Source organism: Macaca mulatta, chromosome 9 (assembly GCF_049350105.2).
Source record: "Macaca mulatta isolate MMU2019108-1 chromosome 9, T2T-MMU8v2.0, whole genome shotgun sequence".
In the NCBI taxonomy this organism is placed as follows: Eukaryota; Metazoa; Chordata; class Mammalia; order Primates; family Cercopithecidae; genus Macaca; species Macaca mulatta.
Genome location: NC_133414.1, coordinates 34057459 through 34081250, shown reverse-complemented (window position 1 = coordinate 34081250; position 23792 = coordinate 34057459). Strand labels below are relative to the sequence as shown.

General features: G+C 38.4%; 1 protein-coding gene across 1 annotated transcript in view; it reads right to left on the bottom strand.

The window, feature by feature from the left end:
- CCDC7 (coiled-coil domain containing 7) overlaps positions 1 to 23792 on the bottom strand; it is a 442752-nt gene that overhangs the window by 189744 nt on the left and 229216 nt on the right. Inside the window, exons 23-25 of the mRNA XM_028826154.2 lie at positions 23333 to 23440; positions 6899 to 7009; positions 3807 to 3917 (exon numbers count right to left, since the gene is read on the bottom strand). Coding sequence (XP_028681987.2) covers positions 3807 to 3917; positions 6899 to 7009; positions 23333 to 23440 — 330 coding nt within the window. The remainder of the gene's footprint in view (positions 1 to 3806; positions 3918 to 6898; positions 7010 to 23332; positions 23441 to 23792) is intronic.

Here is a 23792-nt window from a genome sequence, read left to right as displayed (position 1 = left end):
TATCCATGCGGTTCAGAGCTCCAGCTAATTCAGCCTTGGGGTCCATAAAATGGAAAATAGCTTCTTGCTTGGGGCTCCTTCCACTGTGAGACAACCCCATCCCATGCCCACTCACACAGTCTACACTGATGCACTTGCTAAGTGCTTTTCTGTGGGGTAAAATGGGACCCTGTAGAGCTGGGGACCTGCCTCTATCTAGCCTATGGCTTTTAATATGCTAGTAAGTGAACAAGGTTAATTGTGACTTTGAGTTTGGCCTGTTACTTAATAGACCAACTCAAAAACTGGCATTTCTGTTTCTGACAAACTACCACAAACAGCAGGGTGGTCAATGAAGCACAAAGCCTTTCTGGAAGGAACACTTTGGAAAGTGCTAGTGAGTCTGCAGGACACTCTCAGTGGAAAAGGAATGGGGAGACTACTGGATCAATTGCAAGAGACTCAGCATCCCACAGGGCACTCTGCCAGTCATGTCAATCATGTCTTAGAAAGTCCAGCAGACACCATGGGGTTTTCTAGAATGCTAATGTATTATTTACATGAGCTTTTCAATTCTGACATGGAACAATTGTCTCTTTATCCTCTGATTCACATACCAAGATATCCAATGAGTCAATTGAAAAATCTAGCAGATGGGCTCTGAGAAAGCTAGGGAAGTAATTTTGTGATTACTGCTCATGGCCCTAAGTTAATGGGCTCAAAAAGTTGGAGACTCTGCACACTCAGTTGCACCTAATGACTGTTCTTAGCCCTAGGCACTCCCCTAAAACTGGTGGACAGCCTGTAATGTAGTCAGTTATTGAGACTCATGCTTTAATGAAAAACAATGCAAAGTCCTGATGATCATTTTGCCCGCACTAAGAGACATGGGTAGTGTGCCTTCACAATAAAGTGATAATCTTGTTTAACTTAGGGAGCAAGAGGGACATATTGTGGAGCTTATCACTATAGAATGCCTCTTTAGGAGAGTCTTGACAGTGCCCATATTGCCTAAGGAAGTGGAGGAAAGGGGAACGAATGATGCAAACATCTGAAACCCTCTCCTTCCTCAGTTGTATACTATTTTTGGCTCTGACAGGATTGCCCACCCATGACGTGTTCCCTGCTACTGGAAAACATGTTTGGGCCATCATCTGCAGGGGCTATAATGACCCCTTGAGCCACACCACTGTCTCTAAGGTCACTGATGGAGTGAGGACAGTTGTGTTCCCTGCTACTGGAAAACATGTTTGGGCCATCATCTGCAGAGGCTATAATGGCCCCTTGCACCACTCAGCTGTCTCTAAGGTCACTGATGGGGTGAGGACAGTAATGACAAGATTTGACCAGACTCAGATCTCTAGTTTCATTTCATAGCCTTTACTAGCTCAATTAAACCTCCTTATAAGATAATGTCAATTAATTTGTGGCACAATTCAGATCTTAACTGACAAATTTCTGGGCATGGAAAAAGCATCCACCACCAAGATAGCAATGTGTGACCAGTGAACAGTGTGACCTAAAAATAATTTGGCATCCACTCCTGGGTGATCTAGTTGAGGGCTCTCCCCAAGAAATATCTGAGTCTAGTTAATCAACGATAGAATCTGAAGTAGAACACTGATGGACTTTTCACCAAGAATCTCCTGGTCAGGTAGTGGGCCATGGGTACCAACACACAGCCCCACTAAATCCAGACTGTGATGACCTCTATGACTAATGAAAGTGCTCTTCCCTTTGTACCTCCCAGTGATATTGAAATGAATCAGAGAACCCTCCACTACTTTTGCTCAAACTTCATGCTCTCGAAAATAAAGAAAATCAAGAGTTAGGCCAAGATCCCTATATTACCAGTGGTAATCCGAGAATGTATGGTAACATCAGAATTTAAAGGGAAGGTGGGAGGAAATTGCATTTCTAGGGTCATTAGGATACTGGTGCACAGGTGGCTGTGATCCCCACAACCTCTGACACCAGGAACTGGAGAAAAGAAGTAATGCTCTCTGGTTTTGCATCTGAGGGCACCACCAACAGGACCCTCGGTCAAACACTACCATGAGAGTATCCCTTCAGACAACTGCAAAACTCCATTTTATTCCCCTCCCCCACCAAATGTATTGTTGGTATAGATGTATTTTCTATGTGAACCCCCACTTGCATTCATCCCAATCTCTGATGGGAACTGAGGCATTTAAGGTCATTTTAGTTGGGCATATGGAAGAGTGTAAATATCCAGATTAACAGCGCCTAGCACCTTTATTTCCCAAAATAGCTTCCTAGGAAGAAACAGAAATGGCTGTCGTCATTTGTTGAGCTTATTGAAGCAAAAGTTCTCCATGAGACTATTTCTTCATTCAATAACTAAGTATATCTTGTACACAGCCTCAGGTGCATAATGACTCAATTGATTTTGCTGGTCCATTGCTATATTACAGCCCTGGGCACCAAAGACACATGAAACTATAGTTGTCATACAGGATATTTTCCAAACTGAGGGAACTTGGTTTGCAACAACTGACATTTCAAATGCCTTCCCATATCTTTTTTTCACTTAGATTTTCAGTTTAACCTTATATAGAATAAGTTGGAAAACATAACTAATATCCTTCCACAAGGCTACCAAACTGCTCTAATATCTGTCATCAATGCATAATGACCTCTAAGTGGCCTGGTCCCAAGGGAGGACTAGCCTTTCATTATATTGATTATATTATTTAAGTGGACTCAAGCAAGGACATCACCCAAAATGACTGGCTGCTCTAATGACTCACTAGTGGCTCTTAGCTGGGCCATTAGTTCAGACAAGATACAGTTACCTAGTACTTGGATGAAATGCCTAGGATTGATCTCTAAGGGGTGACATCTCATTCCAGAGGAGACTGCCAAGCTTTGATCTTTTCTGGTCTAACAAATAAAAACAACCTCAGGCTGGGTGCAATGGCTCACACCTACAATGTCAGCACTTTGGGAGGCTGAGGCGGGTGGATCATTTAAGGTCAGGAGTTTGAGACCAGCCTGGCCAACATGGTGAAACCTCGCCTCTATTAAAAATACAAAAATTAGGCAGGCGTGGTGGGGCATGCCTATAATCTCAGCTACATGGGAGGCTGAGGCAGGAAAATCACTTGAGCCTGGGAGGCAGAGGTTGCGGTGAGCCAAGATTGGGCCACTGCACTCCAGTCTGGGCAAGAAAGTGAGACTCTGTCTCAAAAAAAAAAAAAGAAAAAAAAACAAAAAAAAACAAAAAAAAACAAGCCCAGCAGTTACTGGAACTGTTTGGATAAATACACTCTCATTTTCCCTATGTGTGATCCTTGATGACATTCATTCATCTATGGGGTTACCAGAAATTCTGTTTCATTTCAGTGGGGCCATGACCAAAAGGATGCCCTAGAGGCCCTTAAACAGGTGTCCTAGGTTACCTTCCCCTCGGTTATTATGATCCCCATTTGCTGTTTTGAGTTACAGATCTAAACAATATCTTTGCTGATTGGTGCCTATGGCAGAAGGCCACAGGTGAGAGGTTTTAAGTTTTTGGGCCCATAATTACTTTGAGTTGCCTGAAAGGCACACTACTTTGGAAAGACAATTAATTACACATTTGTTATAAAGCCTTGGGGGATACTGTGTGTCCTGTGGTCATGAAATAATCTAAGGGCCAGAAATGTCAACCAAAATGTATCAATATATTTGCCTTTTTTTCTTTAATTATGGTAGGGTATTCACATTTTAGTCGAAGTGTAAAACTTTTGTGAACCAAAGCAAAAATACCTTCGGATGAACTTACTTTTAAATAATTTAAAGTTATCTTTATTTTTTATACTTACTAGTAATTCTTTGTCCTTTGAGAGTGCTTTGTTCCTTCACTTGCATTTCTGATTTTGACATTGAGTCTTGATGCCCAAGTGTAAGATTTTCATCTGGTTCTTTATCATGAGCTATAGAAAAAAATGTGTTTAGTCCATAAATTAAAAATAAATCTATTTGAAATCTATAGATTTCAAATTTACCAGTGTGCAGTGGCATTTTCTCTCATTTTTATAGAGTTATGAATAAATTACCAAGATGCTATATCTACTATGAAAATTGTGAGAAGAGTTTCAATGGGCGTGTGTTGGGACTATCTCATCATATCAATATTCCTGCACTTTGAATATGTTTTATCTTAGTCTCTGGCTTTCTTAGGTTTTTTATATTTTCAATTAATACATATTCATAAACCAAACAATGAAAATGCATATGCACCAGGTTATTCATTACAGCATAATTGCAAATACTCAAAACCACCTAAATGTACAAGCATAGATCTGTTGAGTAAAGCATATAAACTATGACAACATCAACTATGGGCTATAATATGGTCCAAAAAACTGCACATACCTTTATAAAAGGAATGAAAAAGATCCCTACAAACTGACTTGGTGAAATTTCTATGAAATAATGTTTAGTGGAAAAAAACCAAAAGGGAAAATATCTAGAATACTATCTTTTAAGTAAGAAAGAAGAGGAAATAAGAATAATATAGAGAGATATCTATCTATATTAAATAAAACACAGAAAGATAAACCAGAAAACAAAGTAGTTTGTTATCAAGTCCCTGCAAACACTGCTTGCTGAGTTGCACCCAATGACTATTGTTAACTCTAAATATGTCTCTGGCATGAACAGACAGCCTATGATGACACACTTATTTGAGATTTATACTAAATTGGAAAGAATAAAGTTCTCTCAGGTTCACCTCACCAGTGACCTGAGGAGTTTATAGGAACTTGCGTAGTTTGCTTCTACCATAAAGGAGGTAAGCATGTTAAGATAGTGTGTGACAGTGGCACCGTATATAGTGTGTCACAACAGGGCCCCTCGTTCTGAGTGTCCTAAAAGTGTCCAAGGAAGATGAGGAAGGGTGGCAGAGAAAAAAAAGAGATATGAGCACTAGAGATACTCTCCTTTCTCTATAGGCTATCATTTGTTCTCTGAAAGTTTGGCCCACTCATGATGAGTTCCCTGACACTGCAAGCATTGTCTAGTCACTCAACAATGAAGTCTCAAAGAAGAGCTTGATGGACTCCCCACTAAGGATCTTCTGGCCAGGCAGTAGGGCATAGGGCCAACATACAGCCCCACTAGAGTCAAAATGGTAGTGATACCTATAACTAACACATGTGCTATTTCCTCTACCCATCATAGTGATCTTAAGATGAATCAGAGAACATGGTCTGTGTTTACCCAGAAGTCTCAGCTTTCAAAACAAAACAAAATTAGGGGTTAGGCCAACAGACCTATTTCCACAGTGGCACCTGAGGATGTATACCAAGTCAGAGTTCAAAGAGGTCATACTGCAGAACTGCAGAACTCACACCATTCGAACACTAGTTTACCAATGACTGATCTCCACAATCTCTGACACCAGGATGAGGGTGAAACAGATAATGCTATATGGTGTGTGGTCTGAAGCCACCAAAAACACGACCCTTACCCAAACACAACTATGGGTGGGTCCCACTGGGCCGCTACAAGCCTCCGTTTATATGACTCCCTCTACTGAATATATTATTGATATAGAAGTACCTTCTGTGTGAACCCCCAATCACATCAGCGTCAAGCCCTGATGGGAACTACTGCAGTTAAAGTCATTTTAGTGAAGAATGTGGAAGACTGTAAACTTACTAAACCACAAGTGTCTAGAGATTAGTCTCCAGAAATTACCTGAGGGAGAAATAGAAATCACTGCCCTTATTGCTCAGCTCTTCATAATCATAAAGCCAAAGATGTTCATGAGACTATTTCTCCATGCAATAACTAAGTTGGCCTGTGTATCGCCTTGGGTGCCTATAAACTCCATTGATTAAGGGAAGCTTAATGCTATGGTACATCTTAGAACACTACTATGACCTGACATTGTGACTGTCCATAAAGGTAATTACCCAAGCTGAGGGAAGTAGGTATAAAGCAATCGACATGGCAAATGCCCTTTTCAGCATTCCTGTCCACACAGATGATCAGGAACAGTTTGTCTTATATGGAACAGGTTGGAATACACCTTTAAAATCCCTCCGCAAAACCATGATCTGGAAACAGTTTTGTTCCAATTAACCTTCCAAGACATTGACGACTCCCTACTGGTAGGCCCAGGCAAGTCCACTACCCAGCAAGGACTGGATGTTGTATTGGCCCAATACAGCAACATGGTGGGGCCATTAATACATAAAAAACACAAAGACCTTGTTACCCAAGGGGAATTCCTGGGAGTAAACTAGAAAGGGGAAACATGTCTCACGCCTGAGGAGATAACTGTCAAACTATGGTCCCTCTCTATTGCAACAAATACACAAGAGGCCAAGCAATTCGTGAACCTATTCTGCTACTGGCAGTCTCACATTACGCTTGACGGAATCCTGATTGCAATCATTTTAAAGTTACCAAAAAGGCCTCTACCTTGGAGCAGGCCCCAAACAACAGAATGCCCTGGAGTCCATCTAACAAGCCTCCTATGCCACTGTTCCCCTTGGCTTCTCTGAACTTTATTTGAGTTACAGGTCTCAGCAAATTTTCTGTTCATTGATTGATGCCAAATGGAAGCAGCTTACTGAATAGGTCAGCAGAATAAACTGGGCTTTTGGACCTGTAACTTCCTAGAGTTGGATAAAAGGTACACACTCTTTGAAGGACAATTATTGGCCTGTTATTGTCCTTGGTGAATAATGAGCACATGATCATGGCTACAAAATACCATTACAACCAGAAATACTAACTAAAAGTAATAAATACTCTAGCTTTTGTTCTCTAGTTATCTTATGGTATTCACACTTTAGGTCCAAGGTAAAATTTCTGTAAATTCAAGACTCATGAACTGAAGAAAAATATCTTTGCTGTGACTAATTTAAAATAATTTAAAGTTATGTGTAATTTTTATACTTACTGGTGAGTGGTTGCTCTGTAGAAGTTTCTTGTTTCTTTACTTGCAATTTGGTTTTTGACATTGATTCTTGATGCTCAACTATAAGCCTTTCATTTGGTACTTCATTATGAGCTACATAAAGAAAATACATTTATTCCACTAAATAGAAAAATTGATCTATTGTGAAATTTCAGTATTTCAAATTTATAAAACATTTACATGAGCATTCTCTGTCACTTGTACAAAGTTATAGCTAAATTACAATAATGATAGATTTGATGAGAAAATGCTGAAAAGAATTTTAATGGCTGTATGTTGATGCTTTCTCACTTTATAAACATTTCTAGGAATCATATATAGTTAGTCTATATTTTTCTTAGGTTATTTATATTGTATAGATCATACAGATGTCATAAACCAAACAATAAAAATACATATGTACAAGTTTATCATTATGGCATTATTTATAATTACAAAATACTCAAAACCACATAAACGTTCAAGCATTGGATATTGGTTGAAGAAGCCAATGTATATACCATATACCATAAAGTTCTAGGGGTGTCCAAGGGAGAGAATACAGTCACAGATTCTTAGTTTCTGCTTCTGGTTGTGCCAGTAAAGCCCCTTTTTCATTCCTCTTTTCCGCTTATCACTAGAGACAGAAACTAAAAACAATGGCTTTGGGCTGCTAAAAGCCCAAAACAAAACAGACCAGAATGACAACAACAACAAAAATAAGGCAGGTTGGACGAGCTTGTTATAAACTACAGTATAATGAAAGTTATGGTTAATCATGTGGTACAAATAGCTATACATAGAGTTGTAAAAGCAATTTAAAAATCTCTATAAACTGACCTGTAGGGATTTCCAGGAGATAATGTTAAGTGAAAAAAAACCTGAAAAAGGGAAAACTTGTATGCCACCGTTAGGTAAGGAAGAAGGATTAAAAAAAAAAAGAAAGAAAGGACATTAGAAAGATACTTAGCTTTACAAAATGAAACAGGTGAAATGTAAGAATACAATATAGCTGATTACCTACAAGATGAAAGAGGGAGAACTAGGGAAGGAATGGAACTTCTCTAAGTATACCTTGCATATTTTTTTACTTTTGGAATCAGTTTCAGGTTTCATATATTTCAAAAAAAATAAAACTAAATCACAAAGGATAAGAAGAAACTAAAACTGAAAGCAAATTTAGTGAACCTATTAAAGGGAAAAAATAACTCACACAGGTAAACCATCAATACAGTATTTAACATATGCCCTAATACATGGGCAAGTGTGTGGAGAACAGACCATACACACATCATAAAATATTTTCAGTAGGTTTGTTTCTCTAGAAGTACGTGCTAAACAATTCTAAAATAATTTTGGAACTGCAATACAATCTAGATTTCAAGATCAACATGGCTGACTAGAAGTAGCTAGTGTGAACTGCTTTCACAGGAGAGAAGACAGAATGGCAAGTAAACTTATAAATTTGTAAGTGGCAAGTGGCTTTTCAACTGGCTCATCCAGGAGGCCACCTTGGGATTCATCAAGGAAGCAGTGGTAACCCATGGAGAGCAGAGAGGAGTAAGGCAGGACAGCTGCCTGCCTGGGATTGGCACAGAGCCAAGGAAGGCTCTCCACCATACACACCGCTGCCATGAATCTTTGCAAACCTAGGCACAAGAGATCCTGCCCAACCCTACTCCCTGGGAACCCCAGACTGACACAGAAAGCTGCATGGAGTCACAGCAGATCCCTGTTCAGGCCCATGTGAAGCTCCAAGGGCTTTGGATTCCTGAGCACCCTGGGACCAGCCGCCATAGCTCTGCCAACAAGGGAGGCAAGGATCTCCCATGCGCCCCAACAATAAGGGCCCCATCTAGGATACTGAGATGTGGACAGACTGTAGGCCTCACCTCTAGGGTACCTTGCCAAGCAAAGCCAACCGGCCTAGGTCCTCAGCACAGCCACCCACCTCACCCCCACCCTCCAACCTGAGCACTTGGGCTGGCTGCAGCTCTGCGTTTCTCTAGGACAGAGATTCCAGAGGTAACACAATAGGCCCACAGCTTTTGCCACTGCCAAAGTCCCCCCAGTCCCTGTTGCCCTGAGGCTAGGGAGACAGTATAGAGCTCAAAAGCTATCTTGGGCCTCCAACATGCCACACGTGCCATACAGAAAAACAGCCAGACTGTTTTTCATGCAGGTCCCAGGCGTTGCTACTCCTTACTGGGCAGGGCCTCCCGACCTTGGCCCTCAACGCAGCCACTCTACTTCTGCCTGATCACTTCCATCTGTGGCAGCTCTGTGTTTCTCTGGGGTGGAATTCCCATTGGCAACTGGCAACCAGTCCCTCTGCCATTGCTGCTGCAGTAGTACTCATCCTTGTTGCCACCAAGCTGGGGAAGAAAAAAGAGCCTGAGTGCCTTACCTGAGCCTCCAGCACACCACAGCTGACCTACAGAGAAGAGGCACGACTGTCTTCCGTGTGAGCCCCCACTCCTCCTGCTCTTCACCAGGCAAGGCTCCCTGGCTTGGACTCCACACAAAGCCACCTCACCATTGGCTGACTGTTCTGATTGGCAGCAGTTCTACCTTTCTTTAAGGTGGAGCTCCCAAAGACAAGTGACAAGACCTATGCTATTGGCACTGCCAAGGTCCCCATACCCCTGCTGCCCCCGAGCTGGGGAAAGAACAAAAAGCCTGAGCTTGCCCCAGGGCTGCAGTGTACAACCTGGGAATGCCAAGCCAAGACCTGTGGCTGGCACTGAAGTGAAAGAGAAGCCCACACTCTCAGAGTACTAAGGAGGAGCATGGCTGTAAACACAAGGAAATACAGAGGAACCACATGCCTTAGTAAGAGCCCATTTACCAGCCATTATGCATAAGTGTCATCTATTGGTTTGTAGTCAAAACTATAACAATAAAAATACTTTGCTAACATACTCCCATGTGAAAACAAGGGCAAGAATTCAGCCACAAATAAAGACCCTACACAAAGCCTCAGTGCTCTGAAAACATTCAGAAATGAAGTCAATTGACTATACTCAAAATACACCATGGTTAAAGAAATGTCAGCCAAAACAGATAAGAGAACCAGTGCAAGAATGCTGGCAACTCTATAATGCAGAGGGTCTTCTTATCTCCAAACAACCACACTAACTCCCCAGCAATGGTTCTTAACCAGAATGAAATGGCTGAAATGACAGACATAGAAAATCTGGATGGCAATGGGGATCATTGAGACTCAGGAGACAGTTTAAATCCAATCCAAGGAATCTAAGTAATCCAGTAAGACTATCTCAAGAGATGAAAGGCAAAATAGTCATTTCAAGAAAGAAACAAATTGATCTCATAGAGCTAAAAATTCACTACAAGAATTTCATAACACAATCGGAAGTATTAACAGCAGAATAAACAAAGCTGAGAAAACAATATCACAGCTTGAAGACTGGTTCTTTGAATTAACCCAGTCAAACAAAAATAAAGAAAAAAGAATTTTAAAAAATTAAAAACCTCCAAAAATGTGTGATTATGTAGAGACCAAATGTGGGATTATGCAGACTCACTGGCATCCCTCAAAGAGAGGGAGACAGAGAGAAAGCAATTTGGAAAACATATTTAAGGATACTGTCTATGAAAATTTCTCCAACCTTGGTAGAGAGGTCAATATTCAAAATCCAGAAATTCAGAGAACCCCTTTAAGACACTATACCAGATGACCATCCCTGAGACACAGTGATCAGATTCTCCAAGGTCAACGTGAAAGAAAAATATTAAAGGTAGCTAGATAAAAAGGGCAAGTCACTTACAAAGGGAATGTCCCCCCAAAATCAGGCTAACAGCAGACCTTTAAGGAGAAACTCTACAAGCCAGAAGAGATTGGGGGCCTGTGACAAATCCATAACCAATATCATACTGAGCAGGCAAAAGCTCGAAGCATTTTCCTTAAGAACTGGGACAAGACAAGGATGCCCACTCTCACCATTCCTATTCAACATAATACTGGAAGTCCTAGTCAGAGTCACAGGCAAGAAAAAGAAATAAAAGTGATCCGAATAGGAAGAAAGGAATTCAAACTACCTCTCTTCACAGATAATGTGATTCTATATCTAGAAAATCCCACAGTATCTGCCCAAACACTCCAAGATCTGGTACACAAGTTCAACAAAGTTCCAGGATACAAAATAAATGTACAAAAATCAGTAGCATTTCTATATGTCAGTAATGTCTAAGCTGATAGGCAAATCAAGAATGCAATGCTATTCACCATAGCTACAAAAAAGAACAAAATATCTAGGATTATAGCAAACCAGCAAGGTGAAAGATCTCTACAATGAGAATTACAAAGCACTACTAAAATAAATCAGAGATGACACAAATAAGTGGAAAAACATTCCGTGCTCATAGATAGGAAGAATCAATATTGCTAAAATTGCTGTACTACTCAAAGCAATTTACATATTCTATGCTATTCCTATGAAACTACTAACAACTTTTTTTTTTTTACAGAATAAGAAAAATTCATATGGAACAATAAAGAGCCCAAATAGCCAAAGCAATCCTCAGCAAAAAAGAACAAAGCCCAAGATAGCACACTACAGAATTGCAAACTATACTACAAGGTTACAGTAACCAAAACAGCACAGTAGTGGTACAAAAACATACACATAGACCAATGAAACAGGTTAGAGAACTCAGAAATAAAGCCACACACCTACAAGCATCTGATCTTTGACAAAGCTGACAAACCAAGCAACAGGGAAAGGACTTTCTATTCAGTAAGTTGTGCTAAGATAACAGGCTAGCCATATGCAGTAGATTGAAATTGGAACCTTTCCTTTTACCACATTAAAAAAAAACTCGGCTGGGCACGGTGGCTCAAGCCTGTAATCCCAACACTTTGGGAGGCCGAGTCGGGTGGATCATGAGGTCAGGAGATCGAGACCATCCTGGCTAACATGGTGAAACCCCGGCTCTACTAAAAATACAAAAAAAATTAGCCGGGCGTGGTGGCGGGCGCCTGTAGTCCCAGCGACTCGGGAGGCTGAGGCAGGAGAATGGCGTGAACCCGGGAGGCGGAGCTTGCAGTGAGCCGAGATCCGGCCACTGCACTCCAGCCTGGGCGACAGAGTGAGACTCGTCTCAAAAAAGAGAGGAAAAAAAAAAAAAAAACTCGAGATGAATTAAATACTTAAATGTAAAACCCAAAAATATAAAACTCTGAAAATTAAACTAGGGAATATCATTCTGGACATAGGACTTGGCAAACGAATCATGAGAAAGATGCCAAAAGCCACTGCAATAAAAACAAAAATTAACAAATAGGATCTAATTAAACTAAAGAGTTTCTGTAGAGCAAAGGAAACTATCAATAAAGCAAATAGACAACCTACAGAATAGGAGAAAAATATTCTCAAACTATGCATCTAACAAAGGTGTAATATCCAGACTCTATAAGGAATTTAAACTAATCAACAAGCAAAAACCAAAGAACCCCATTAAAAACAGGCAAAGGACATGAACAGACACTTATCAAAAGAAGATATACATGCTGCCAACAAGCATAGGAAAAATGCTTAACATCACTAATCATTAGAGAAATGCAAATCAAAACCACAATGAGATACCATCTCACACCAGTCAGAATGGGCATTACTAAAAAGTCAGAAATAAGAGATGCTGGTGAGGTTGTAGAGAAAAAGGAAGGCTTATACATTGCTGATGGGAATGTAAACAAGTTCAGTCACTGTGGAAAGCAGTTTGGAAATTTCTCAAAGAACTTAAAACTACCATTTGATCCAGCAACCCCATTACTGGGAATATCCCCAAAAGAATATAAATCATTCTACCATAAAGACGCATGCATGTGCACGTTCATCACAGCACTATTCACAGTAGCAAAGACAGAATCAACCTAGGTGCCTGCTCATCAACAGTGGACTGAATAAAGAAAATGTGGTACATATACACCATAAATTGTATCCTTTGCAACAACATGGATAAGACTGGAAGCCATTATCCTAAGGAAATTAACACAGGCACAGAAAACCAAATACCACATGTTCTCTCTTGTAAGTGGGTACACTTAAACATTTGAGTACACATGGACACAAAGAGGGGAAAAATAGACACCAGGGCTTACTTGAGGGTGGAGGGTAGGAAGAGTGTGAGGACTGAAAAACTACCTATTGGGTACTATGCTCACTACCTTGGTGACAAAATCATTTGTACATCAAACTCCAGCAATACACAATATAGTCATGTAATAAACCTGCAAGTGTACCACTTGAACATAAAATAAAAGTTGAAAAATAATAATGATGCTGATACATTTGAGTAACTGTGTTGTGGACTAGTCAGGATTCACACAGTAGAAGAAAAAATATATATATATGAAATGGAGAAAGACAAGAACAACCTCTGAGAAAATGAACTGGAATTTAAAGTGTCCAAGATTTGCCATGAATTCTAAATATGACTTTACAGGTATATATCCATGTTTATACGCAAATGTATATGTATGCAGACATATGTGTGTATGAAGGTGTGTATGTGTGTGTGTGTGTGTGTGTGTGTGTGTGTGTGTGTGTATGAATACACTGAAGAATCCAACTTCAGGCCAACCCTGCTTTTGTGTGATCTTTCAGATCCAATCATGGACAGTTACAAAGGCATTACCTGGCAATTATCATAGATATTCCCAACACAAAAGAGACTTGAGGTAAGATTTGTGTACTGCAGGCACAGGAGGTAGTTGCAGTCTTGAATCAACTCCTCTCCCCTTGGCCAACCAGGCTCTTGGGCATATAACATTTTTAGTCTAGTCACCTTAAGTGGAAAACCTCTTTATAGGGGAGGGTGGGGACTTCACTGTATTGTTCAGACAGTAACTGTATTGTGACAAACAATGACTGTATTGTTCAGTCACTGCCTCTGCCGAGACCATCTATGGTGTGAGGTAGTGGGGTAGAGGAAATCCTTAAAGAAACTTTTCTCAGTTCTGACTCAGTATTCTGGACTTAACCATTCCTAGCCTTCCCCACCACTACCTCCCACAGACACAGGTCCAGTCAATTGGTTCACCACAAAGTTCAGATGTTAACTGACAAATTACTATGCTGAAATAGCAGCTACTTCCAGTACAGTAATTACTTACTAGCTGAGAGAGTGTTGAAAAAAAAATAGTAATTGAGGACTAATTCCTGGAAAATCTGAGCAAAGGCTTTCTTGAAGAGATCTTTTGTTACTGAAAATGGAATCTCAAAGGAGGAGACTGATGGGGCTCTCCATGAAAGCACTCAGGGAGATGTAGTAACTAAGGGGTGCTCTTGACTAGAGTACACATTGTAATAGTTCCTATGACTAAAACAAGTGTTATCACTCAGCTCCTTCCAGTGAATCTTTAAATGAGTCAGAGAGCCTGGTGAAATTTACCCCAAATTCTCTCAGTTTTCAAAAGTGAACAAGAATATGGAGTAGACCAGGTCCTTATGTCTCCATTACCCAAGGACCTCTACTAAGAAAAGTAATGAATTAGGAGGTGGGGAAGAAGTATATTTTTTGAGCATTTTGAATAGTGGTGTCAAGATGACTGTGATCTTGACAACCCTTGACGCCAAGATGACAGGCAAATAGATAATGCTGTCTGGTTTTGGGTCTGAGGCCAACATCAAGGGGACTTGTACCCAGATAAGAAAATATGTGTGTCCCCAGGGCGGGGAACATCATATACCGGGGACTGTTGGGGGGTGGGGAGCTGGGGGAGAGATAGCATCAGGAGAAATAGCTAATGTAAATGACGAGTTAATGGGTGCAGCAAACCAACATAGCACATGTATACCTACGTAACAAACCTGCACGTTGTGCACATGTACCCTAGAACTTAAAGTATAATAAATTTTTTTAAAAAAAGAAAGAACATATGTGTGTCCCTATAGGCCAACATAAACTTTCATTGGTATGGCCCCAACTAATGAATGTCTTATGGGTGTAGATATATTGTCTATGTGCAACCCCACTGACTTATCCAAGTCCTCATGGAAGGCTTATTTCCTTATTATTCCTTAACTTATTGCTGCAGTTAGAACCATTTCAGCAGTGCACAGGAAGGCTGTCCTATGACCTACCTATGTCCTACACTTAGCACCTCTGTCTCCCAAAATCTGTCTGGGAATAAAAAAGAAACAACTGCCTTATTTGCTGAAGTTAATATAGAGAAAGTCTCCTTGAGATTATATCCCCATTCAATAGCTCAGTACATCTATGTGTAGGGCCTTGGATCAATAAAAGATTTTCAATTGATTTTGGCTGTTCAATCCATACAACAGCTCTTTGGCCTTTGTTAGTGGTATCTGACATTGTAAACATAACAGAAGCTATTGTCTAGAGTGCGAAAACTTACTATGTAACAATTAACACTGCACATGCCCCATTCAGTCTCTATCTACATAGAGATGATTAGGATCCGTTTACCTTGTATGGAATGAATAAAATTGACCACTAATATACTTAATTTCCTATCTGTAATCAATGAATAAACCATAACATAGAAAAGGCTCACTACCAGAGGAAGGACTAGCCTTCTAATACAGTCATGACACCATCCCAAACATGAAACCCCCTAAATAGGACTGGATGCTCTGTTGATGCACAGGTGATAACTCTCTAAATCATTATTACAAAATACAAATACCTAGTAGCCAAGTGTAATTCCTGAGCATTATCTGTAAGGGGAATGTTGTCTTATTCCATGTGATAAAACTGGCTCTGGCCCTCTCTGATCAAACAATTAAAAAGAAGATTAATGAGACTATTTGACTACTTATACTCTTGTATTGCCTATGTGGCAATCTTAATGCCATCCAACTATGGGGTTACAAGAAAGTTGTCTCTTTTAAATGTGCCACAATCAGGAGGATGGCCTGCAGGTCCTCCAACAAACAACCCAAATAGCACTACCCCTGGGCCGCTCTGATATCCCTTTACTGTTTGAGTAAGAGGTCTTCTGTTTGCCAATTGAAGGTTATGGCAGAAGGACACTGCCACAGGTCAGAGGAATCTATTGAGCTTTTGAACCTGTCATTTTCAAAAATACCTGAGAAGTATATACCCTTTAAGAGACAATTATTGGCCTTTTATGGGGCTTTGGTGAATACTGAGCACACAACCCATGCTTGTGAAATAGTCTCAAGACAAGAAATTCCAACCAAAAGTTATCAATACTTTTGTTTACTAATTATCTTAGAGTATACATGCCTTAGGTCAAAGTTAAAATTTTCTATGAAACATATGCCCAGATTCATGAATCAAAAAACTTCTGATAAGTTGAACTTAAAATAAATTAAAATAGGAGGATTGATGTAAGCAAGATGGTGGAATAGGATACCCAGCCCTCATGCTTCCACAAAAATGCAGACTTAACAACCAGACTAGGATAAAGTCACCTTTATGAGACCTCTGGAATTCAAACGAGAGGCTACAGCACAGCAGTGGAACACAGAAACAAGGCAAAAGTGCAATTAAAGGATAATAAGAACAGTTTCATCTCTACTCATGTCATACCTCCCCCAAGTTGGCACAGCACAGTGCCAAGAGAGATCTCCTGGGCTTTTCAGTTTTCCTATGGGGAATAAAGTGAGCATTGGACTTTTCCCAGCCAATTATGGTATAACCTGAGAGTCCTACTTATATTGCACCACAATCAAAATACTCAGGGAATCAGCATAGCTAGATCACCTGAAGGTAGCTAAAAAACAAAAAAAGGCAGGAAGGGGGTTGGTCAGAAGCTCTCAATAAACAGTACGGACCTAATAGCTGACATACAAATCACAGCAGCAGGCTTACCCACAAACCCTGAGAGCTAGCACTCCTGTGGACCCTGACAGCTGACCTGCCCATGAACCCTGCTAATGGACCCATACAAACTCTGGCTGGGCTGTCTAGTGAAGGGCCAAAGCCAGCATGTAAAGATGCTTCTTTAAATGCACATACATCAGTGAAAATACAAGGATCATGAAGAATCAGGGCAATATGACTCCACCAAAGTAACAAAATATAGCTCAAATAGGAGATTCTTAAAAATGGAGATCTATGACCTTCCTGATAAAGACATAAAAATAACGGCCTTAAACAAGCTCAGTGTACTAAAATAGAACACAGATAGACAACCAAATAAAATTAGGGAAGCAACACATGAACAAAAAATGAGAGGTTCAACAAAGACTTACCAACCATAAAAATGTAAACCAAACAGAAATTCTGGAACTGAGGAACACAATGAATAAACTGAAAAATTTCATAGATAGCCTCAAAAGTAGACTTTATCAAGCAGAAGAAAATAGCAAAGCAACAAACTCTAAGACAGGTCTTTTGAAATGTCTCATTATGAGAAACAAAAAGAAAAATAATGAAAAAGAGTGAAGAAATCCTACAAGATGTATGGGATACCATCAAGTGAACCAATATATGCATATGGAAGTCCAAGAAGAAAGAGAGGGAAAATGGCAGAAGGCTTATTTAAAGAAATAATGAATACAGTTTTTTCAAATCTGAGGAGGAAAATGGACTTCCAGATACATGAAACACAAAGAATCCTAAATAGGTTGAATCTTAAGATGTTTACATTGAAACACATTAAATTGTCAAAACTCAAAGAAAATTTTGAAAATGGAAAGAAAAACAATGACATCACATACAAGATAAACCCATAAAACTATCAATAAGCTTTTCAGCAGAAACCTTGCAGTCCAGAAGAGAATAAAATAATATATTCAAAGTACTGAATGAAATAAATGTCAACCAAGAATACTACAGCCAGAAAAATAGTGCTTTAAAAGTTAAGCATAGATACTTTCCCAGACAAACAAAAATTTAGCGAGTTAATCAACACTAGACCAGCCTTACAAGAACCAATAAAGGAAATTCTTAAAGTTGAAATGAAAGGATGCTCAACAGTCATACCAAAGTGTATGAAAGTATAAATATCACTAGCAAGTAAATACATTGAAAATAATGTTTTGAAAATAATACATCAGAAAATAATGTAATACTGTAATAGTGGTACATGAATCATTTTAACTCTAGTATAAAAGTCAAAAGCAAAAGTATTAAGGATAACTATAATCACAAAAATGTGTACTGACATAAAAGACATATACACCAATGTAACAGGGAGTCCAGAATTAATCCCTATGCACAGATTGTGAACTGATATTCTGCAAGGGTGGTATGAATACACAAAAGGGAAAGCATAGTCTCCTCAATAGCATCGGGGAAACAGAATATCCACATGCTAAAGAATGAAATCAAACCCTTATCTTACACTATACACAAAAAATCAACCTTAGTAAAGTGGTTTAAAAAATAAATAAGGTAGGACAGCACCAAGATGGCAGAGGAGAAAGCAACCTTCATCCCTCCCTCTACGAAACAAATATAGATACCTTTCACAAACTACTATAGCCCAGAGAGGTGTCATGGGCCAATTAATGAATCTGTAGCAACACAGTGGAGCACAATGTCCAAGTAGAAAGGATCTCTGGTGAGGTCAGCATATCTTAGACACCAGGAGATAGCTAGGAGCAAAGACAAAAGTGGAGGCTATAGGCATCAGCCATGCTGCTAGAACCACCATGGTTCCCAATGGCCTGATCCACCCAGGACACTGCCATTTCTTTCTACTGAGGTAACCAAGAGCCATCCCCACCAGGAAACCCCAGAAAGGGTGATGTGTCTGTACACTCCTCCTCCAAACAAGAATCAGCACTGTTGAGTCACTATTGGGAAAGAAGTCACCACCTCCTCTAACCCTATGTGTGCCCTGATCCAAAACATAGTCACTCTGTAAGTAACCACATTCCAGACCTGGGTTTTATGTCTACATTGAACCCACCCACATCTCAGACATTGGGAATCATTGTCACAGCAAGGTAGTCTGTACTCCAAATCCCAGAGTCACACATTCACTGTGTGTACCCATGCTCCAGGCACCGGTTTAGCCACCATAGAGAGCTATACTGTGCCCCAACTCCAGAGCAGCTCAAACTGTGTGGATATCAGTATTCTCATTCTTAGCTCCCCAGCTATTTCACAGGAATCTGCACTTTGCCTTCTGTTACCAAGGTGGCAGCAGAGGTGCATGTGCCCTGGGCACCAGTGTTGTTACTGCCCTGGATCCCAGATCCATGATCCCTCCACACATTCCTGTGTTTCACATCTCAGTTCTGTAGCCACTCCATTGCCACCACTCATCAAATACTCATGCCACTACCAATGCAAGCAAGCTGATAAGTCAGACCCAGTACCAAGAGGGATTTTATCAGCAAACCCTTCCCACTGAGAGAAAAATAAATCAGAAGAACTTTAATAGTCATTGCCACTGAAGACACCAATAACTTTTGCCACAATTGCAAACATTCACAGCATTGGCTGCTGAGGATCCTCGAAATCTCTGTCACCACCAACCTCAGCTCCCAGAGCTACACAAAGGTGACACAACTCTCAATCTCATGAGTGCCAGAACTGCAGCAACCCACCCAGCAAGTGCCCTCAAACCCCTGTAGGAGAAGGTCTTTCAACAGCTAAACTAGTCAGAAGAGGCTATAAGAGGTGACTGCTGCACCAGATTTGCAGACATCAATGTAAAGCAACAAGAAATATGAAAAACCAAAGATACAACATGACCAAAACACCACAATAATCTCCTGAAGCTGATCCCAAAGAAATGCAGATGTAAGAACTGCCTCATAAAAAATTCAAAACATTTTTTAGAAGGATCAGACAAGTGTCCTTAGGCAATTTTATCACTGCATAAACATCACAGAGTTACTTACATAAACCTACATAGTTTAGCCTACTACATACCTAAGTCATATGATATAGTCTACTGCTCCTATGCTATAAAGCTGTACAGTATGTTACTACACTAAATACTGTATTCAATTTGAATACAATGGTAAATATGTGTGTCTCTAAACAGAAAAATTAGAAAAACATAGCACGAATATGGTATAAAAGGTTTTAAAACTGATATGTCTGTATAGAGTACTTACCATCAAGGTAGCTTGCAGAACTAAGAGTTACTCTGAGTGAGTCAGTGAGTGAGTGCTAAGTGAATGTGAAGGCCTAGGACATTACTGTGCACTACTGTAGACTTAATAAACACTGCATACTTGGGTTACACTAAATTTTGAATAAATTTTCTTTATTCAATAATAAATTAACCTGAGTTTACTGTAACTTTTTTATTTAATAAACTTTTTAATTTTTTTCCTTTTTTACTCTTTTGTAATAACACAGCTTAAAACACAAACACACTGTACAATTGTACCATTTATAGAACTAAAAGCCCACATTAAATAAAAGATCCCAATGTTACACCACAGGGAACTAAGGAAAATTGAACAAACTAAATCCAAAGTTTATAGAAGGAAGAAAATAATAAAGATCATGGAAGAAATAAACAAAATAGATACTACAAAAACAATAGAAGGGATTAAAAAATAGAATAGATCAACAAAGCTAACAGCTGGTATTTTGAAAAGACAAACAAAATCAACAAACCTTTAATGAAACTAACAAAGAGAAAAGACTCAAAATCAGGAATAGAAGAACTATCTTTTAGATACTTTTGTATCTAGAGATACAAAAGATCACGAGAGGCTACTATGAATAACTATATGCCACCAATTTCAATAACCAAGAAGAAATGAATAATTCCTAGATACATGCAACCTATCATGACTAAATCATGAAGAAGAGAAATATGAATAAACCAATAATGAGTAAGGAGATTAAATCACTAATATAAAGTATTGTATTAAAGAAAAGCTAAGGCCTCATGGATACACTGCTAAATTCTACCCAATGTTTTAAGAAGAATTAATGCTAATGCCCCTCAAATTTTTCAAAAAAATAGAAGAGAGATAACTTCCAAACTCATTTTAGGAGGCCAGCATTACTAATACCAAAGTCAGACAAGGACACTACAAGAAAAGACAATTAAAGGTCAATATCTCTGATGATCATGGAAAACCTCAACAAAATACTAACAAACTAAATTCAATAGCACATTTAAAGAATAATTCACCATGATCAAGTGTGATTTATCTCTTGGGTGCAAGGATGGTTCAACATAAAGCAATAAATGTGATGCATCACATTAACAGAATGGGGGACAAAAACCACATGATAATCTAAATAGATGCAGAAAAAACATCCATTAAAATTCAAAAACATTTCAAAAACAAACTTTCAACCAGTTAGGTATAGGAGGATTGTACCTCACCACAATAAAAGCCATATACAACAAACAAGCCACAGCTAACATTATACTTAATGGTAGTAAGTTGAGAGCCTTTCTTCTAAGATAAGAAACAAGACAAGGATGCTTATTCTCACCACTTCTGTTCTACAGAGCACTGGCAGCCCCAGGCAAATAAATTACGGGAAAAAAAAGAAACAGAAGGCATTCAGATTGGATGGGGGAAGTAAAGTTATCTTGGTCAGATAACATAAACTAATATATAGAAAACTCTAAAGACTCCACTAATAGAATCTATTAGAACAAACGATTAAATTTAAAAAATTCTCAGGGCAGAAAGTCAACACACAAACATTAGTAGTGTTCCTATACTCTAACAATGAACTGTCTGAAAAAGAAATCAAAAACATCTCATTTACAATATCTACAAAAAAAAATTCCTAGGAATAAACTTAAACAAGGAGGAAAAAAAGTTCTACAACGAAAATTATAAAATATTAGTAAAAGAAGTTTAAGAAAGCACAAATAAATAAAAAGATATCCCATGTTCCTGGATTGGAAGAATTAATATTGTTATAATACCCATCAGTTATGAATTTAATCCCTATCAAAATCCCAATAACATTTTTTGACATAAATAGAAAAAATCCAAAAATTCATATGTAACCATAAAAGACCCTGAATAGCCGAAGCAATCTTGAGCAAGAAAAACAAAGCTGGAGGAGGCACTGTACATCCTAATTTTAAAACATATTATTTAGCTACAGCAAACAAGACAGCATAGTACTGGTATAAAAACAGACACGTAGATCAATGGAATAAAATACACAATGGTGTTGAAAAACTAGATATCCACATGCAGAAGAATAAAATTATACCTTCATCTCACACTATATACAAAAATCAACTCAAACTGGATTAATGACATACATTTAGGATCTGAAACTAGGATTGCTAGAAGAAAACATGAGAAACACTCGATTATGTTGATCTGGGCAAAGATTTTTTGGATATGCCCCCAAAAGCAAGGTAATGAAAAAGATAATAATAGCAAAAATAAGTAAATGGTATTAAACCAAACTAAAAAGTTCTGCACAGCAAAGCAAACAATTAACAGTATGAAGAAATAGCTTACTGCATGAGAGAAAGCATTTGCAAATCATAAATCTGATAAGCAGTTAAGATCCAATTTACAGAAGCAGCTCAAACAACTCAATAGTTAGAAAACAACCAAATAAAAGATGAGCATGGGATCTGAATAGACATTTCTCTAATGAAGACATGCAAATAGCCAACAGGTATATGAACAACTGTTCAACATCACTAATCATCAGAGACATGCAAATTAAAACCACAATGAGATACCACTTCCCACACATTAAAGTAACTATTATCAAAAAGATGGAAGATAAGTGCTCGTAAAGATGTGAAGAGAAGGGAACCCTTGTATGCTGTTGGTAGGAATGTAAATTAGTAAAGCCATAATGGAAAACACTACAGGGATTCCTCAAATAATTTAAAATAGAACTACAATATTATCCACAATTTCACTTCTGGATATACCTCCAAAGGATATGAAATCAGTATATAAAAGAGATATTTGTACTCCCATGTTCACAGTAACATTACTCACAATAGCCAAGACACGGAATCAAACTTAGTGTCCAGCCACAGACCAATAGAAAAGGAAAATGAGCCTTAAAAAAGGAAGTAAATTCTGTCATTTGTGATAATATGGATGAACGTGGAGAACATAATGTTAAATAAAGTAAGCCAGTCACTTAAAACAAATACTGTATCATCTTATCTATATGTGGAGTTTTAAAAAGTCAAGCTCATAGGAACAGAGAGTAAAATGTTGGTTACAAGAGGCCGATGGTGGGAGGACTGAAGCAATGTTGGTCAAAGGACACAAAGTTCAGCTGGAAATGAGAAATGTTTAAGAGATCTACTGTACATCATGAGTACTGTTAATAATAACATATTACATAATTGAAAATTGTTAAGAGATATTTTAAGTCTTCTCAACACACAAAAAAACAAGGTAATGTACATGTTAAATAGCTTGATTTTGTTATTCCACAATGTGTATATATATTAAAACACCATGTGGTACACGATGAATGTATATAATTTTTCTTGGCAATTAAAAATTAATCTTAAATTATTTTAAGGTTATCTACAATTATTATACTTACTATTGAGTTGATTATCTTGGAAAGATTTTTGTTTCTTTACTTCCACTTCCGTTTTTGACTTTGTGTCTTGTTCAAGCATAAGATTTTCTTCTGGTACTTCATTATGAGCTACACAAATTAATAAATTTAGTGCACTAAACATAAAAAAACTATAGTGAAACTTTTAGATTTCAGATTTATAACAAGTATAGTCATATTCTGTCTCATTTTTATACATGTAAAATATAAGTAAATTACTATAATTCTAGATGTTACATGAAAATAGTGACAATAACTTTAGAGGATCTGAGGTGAAGTAGTCTCATTATTTTGATATTTCTTGGCATCAAATATTTATATTAGCCTCTACTTGTTCTTGATTATTTATAATTTAGATTAATATATATTCATAGGCAAAGCAATGAAAATTCATACATAGTTTATTCATTACAGCATACTTTTAATTTCAAAATACTCAAAA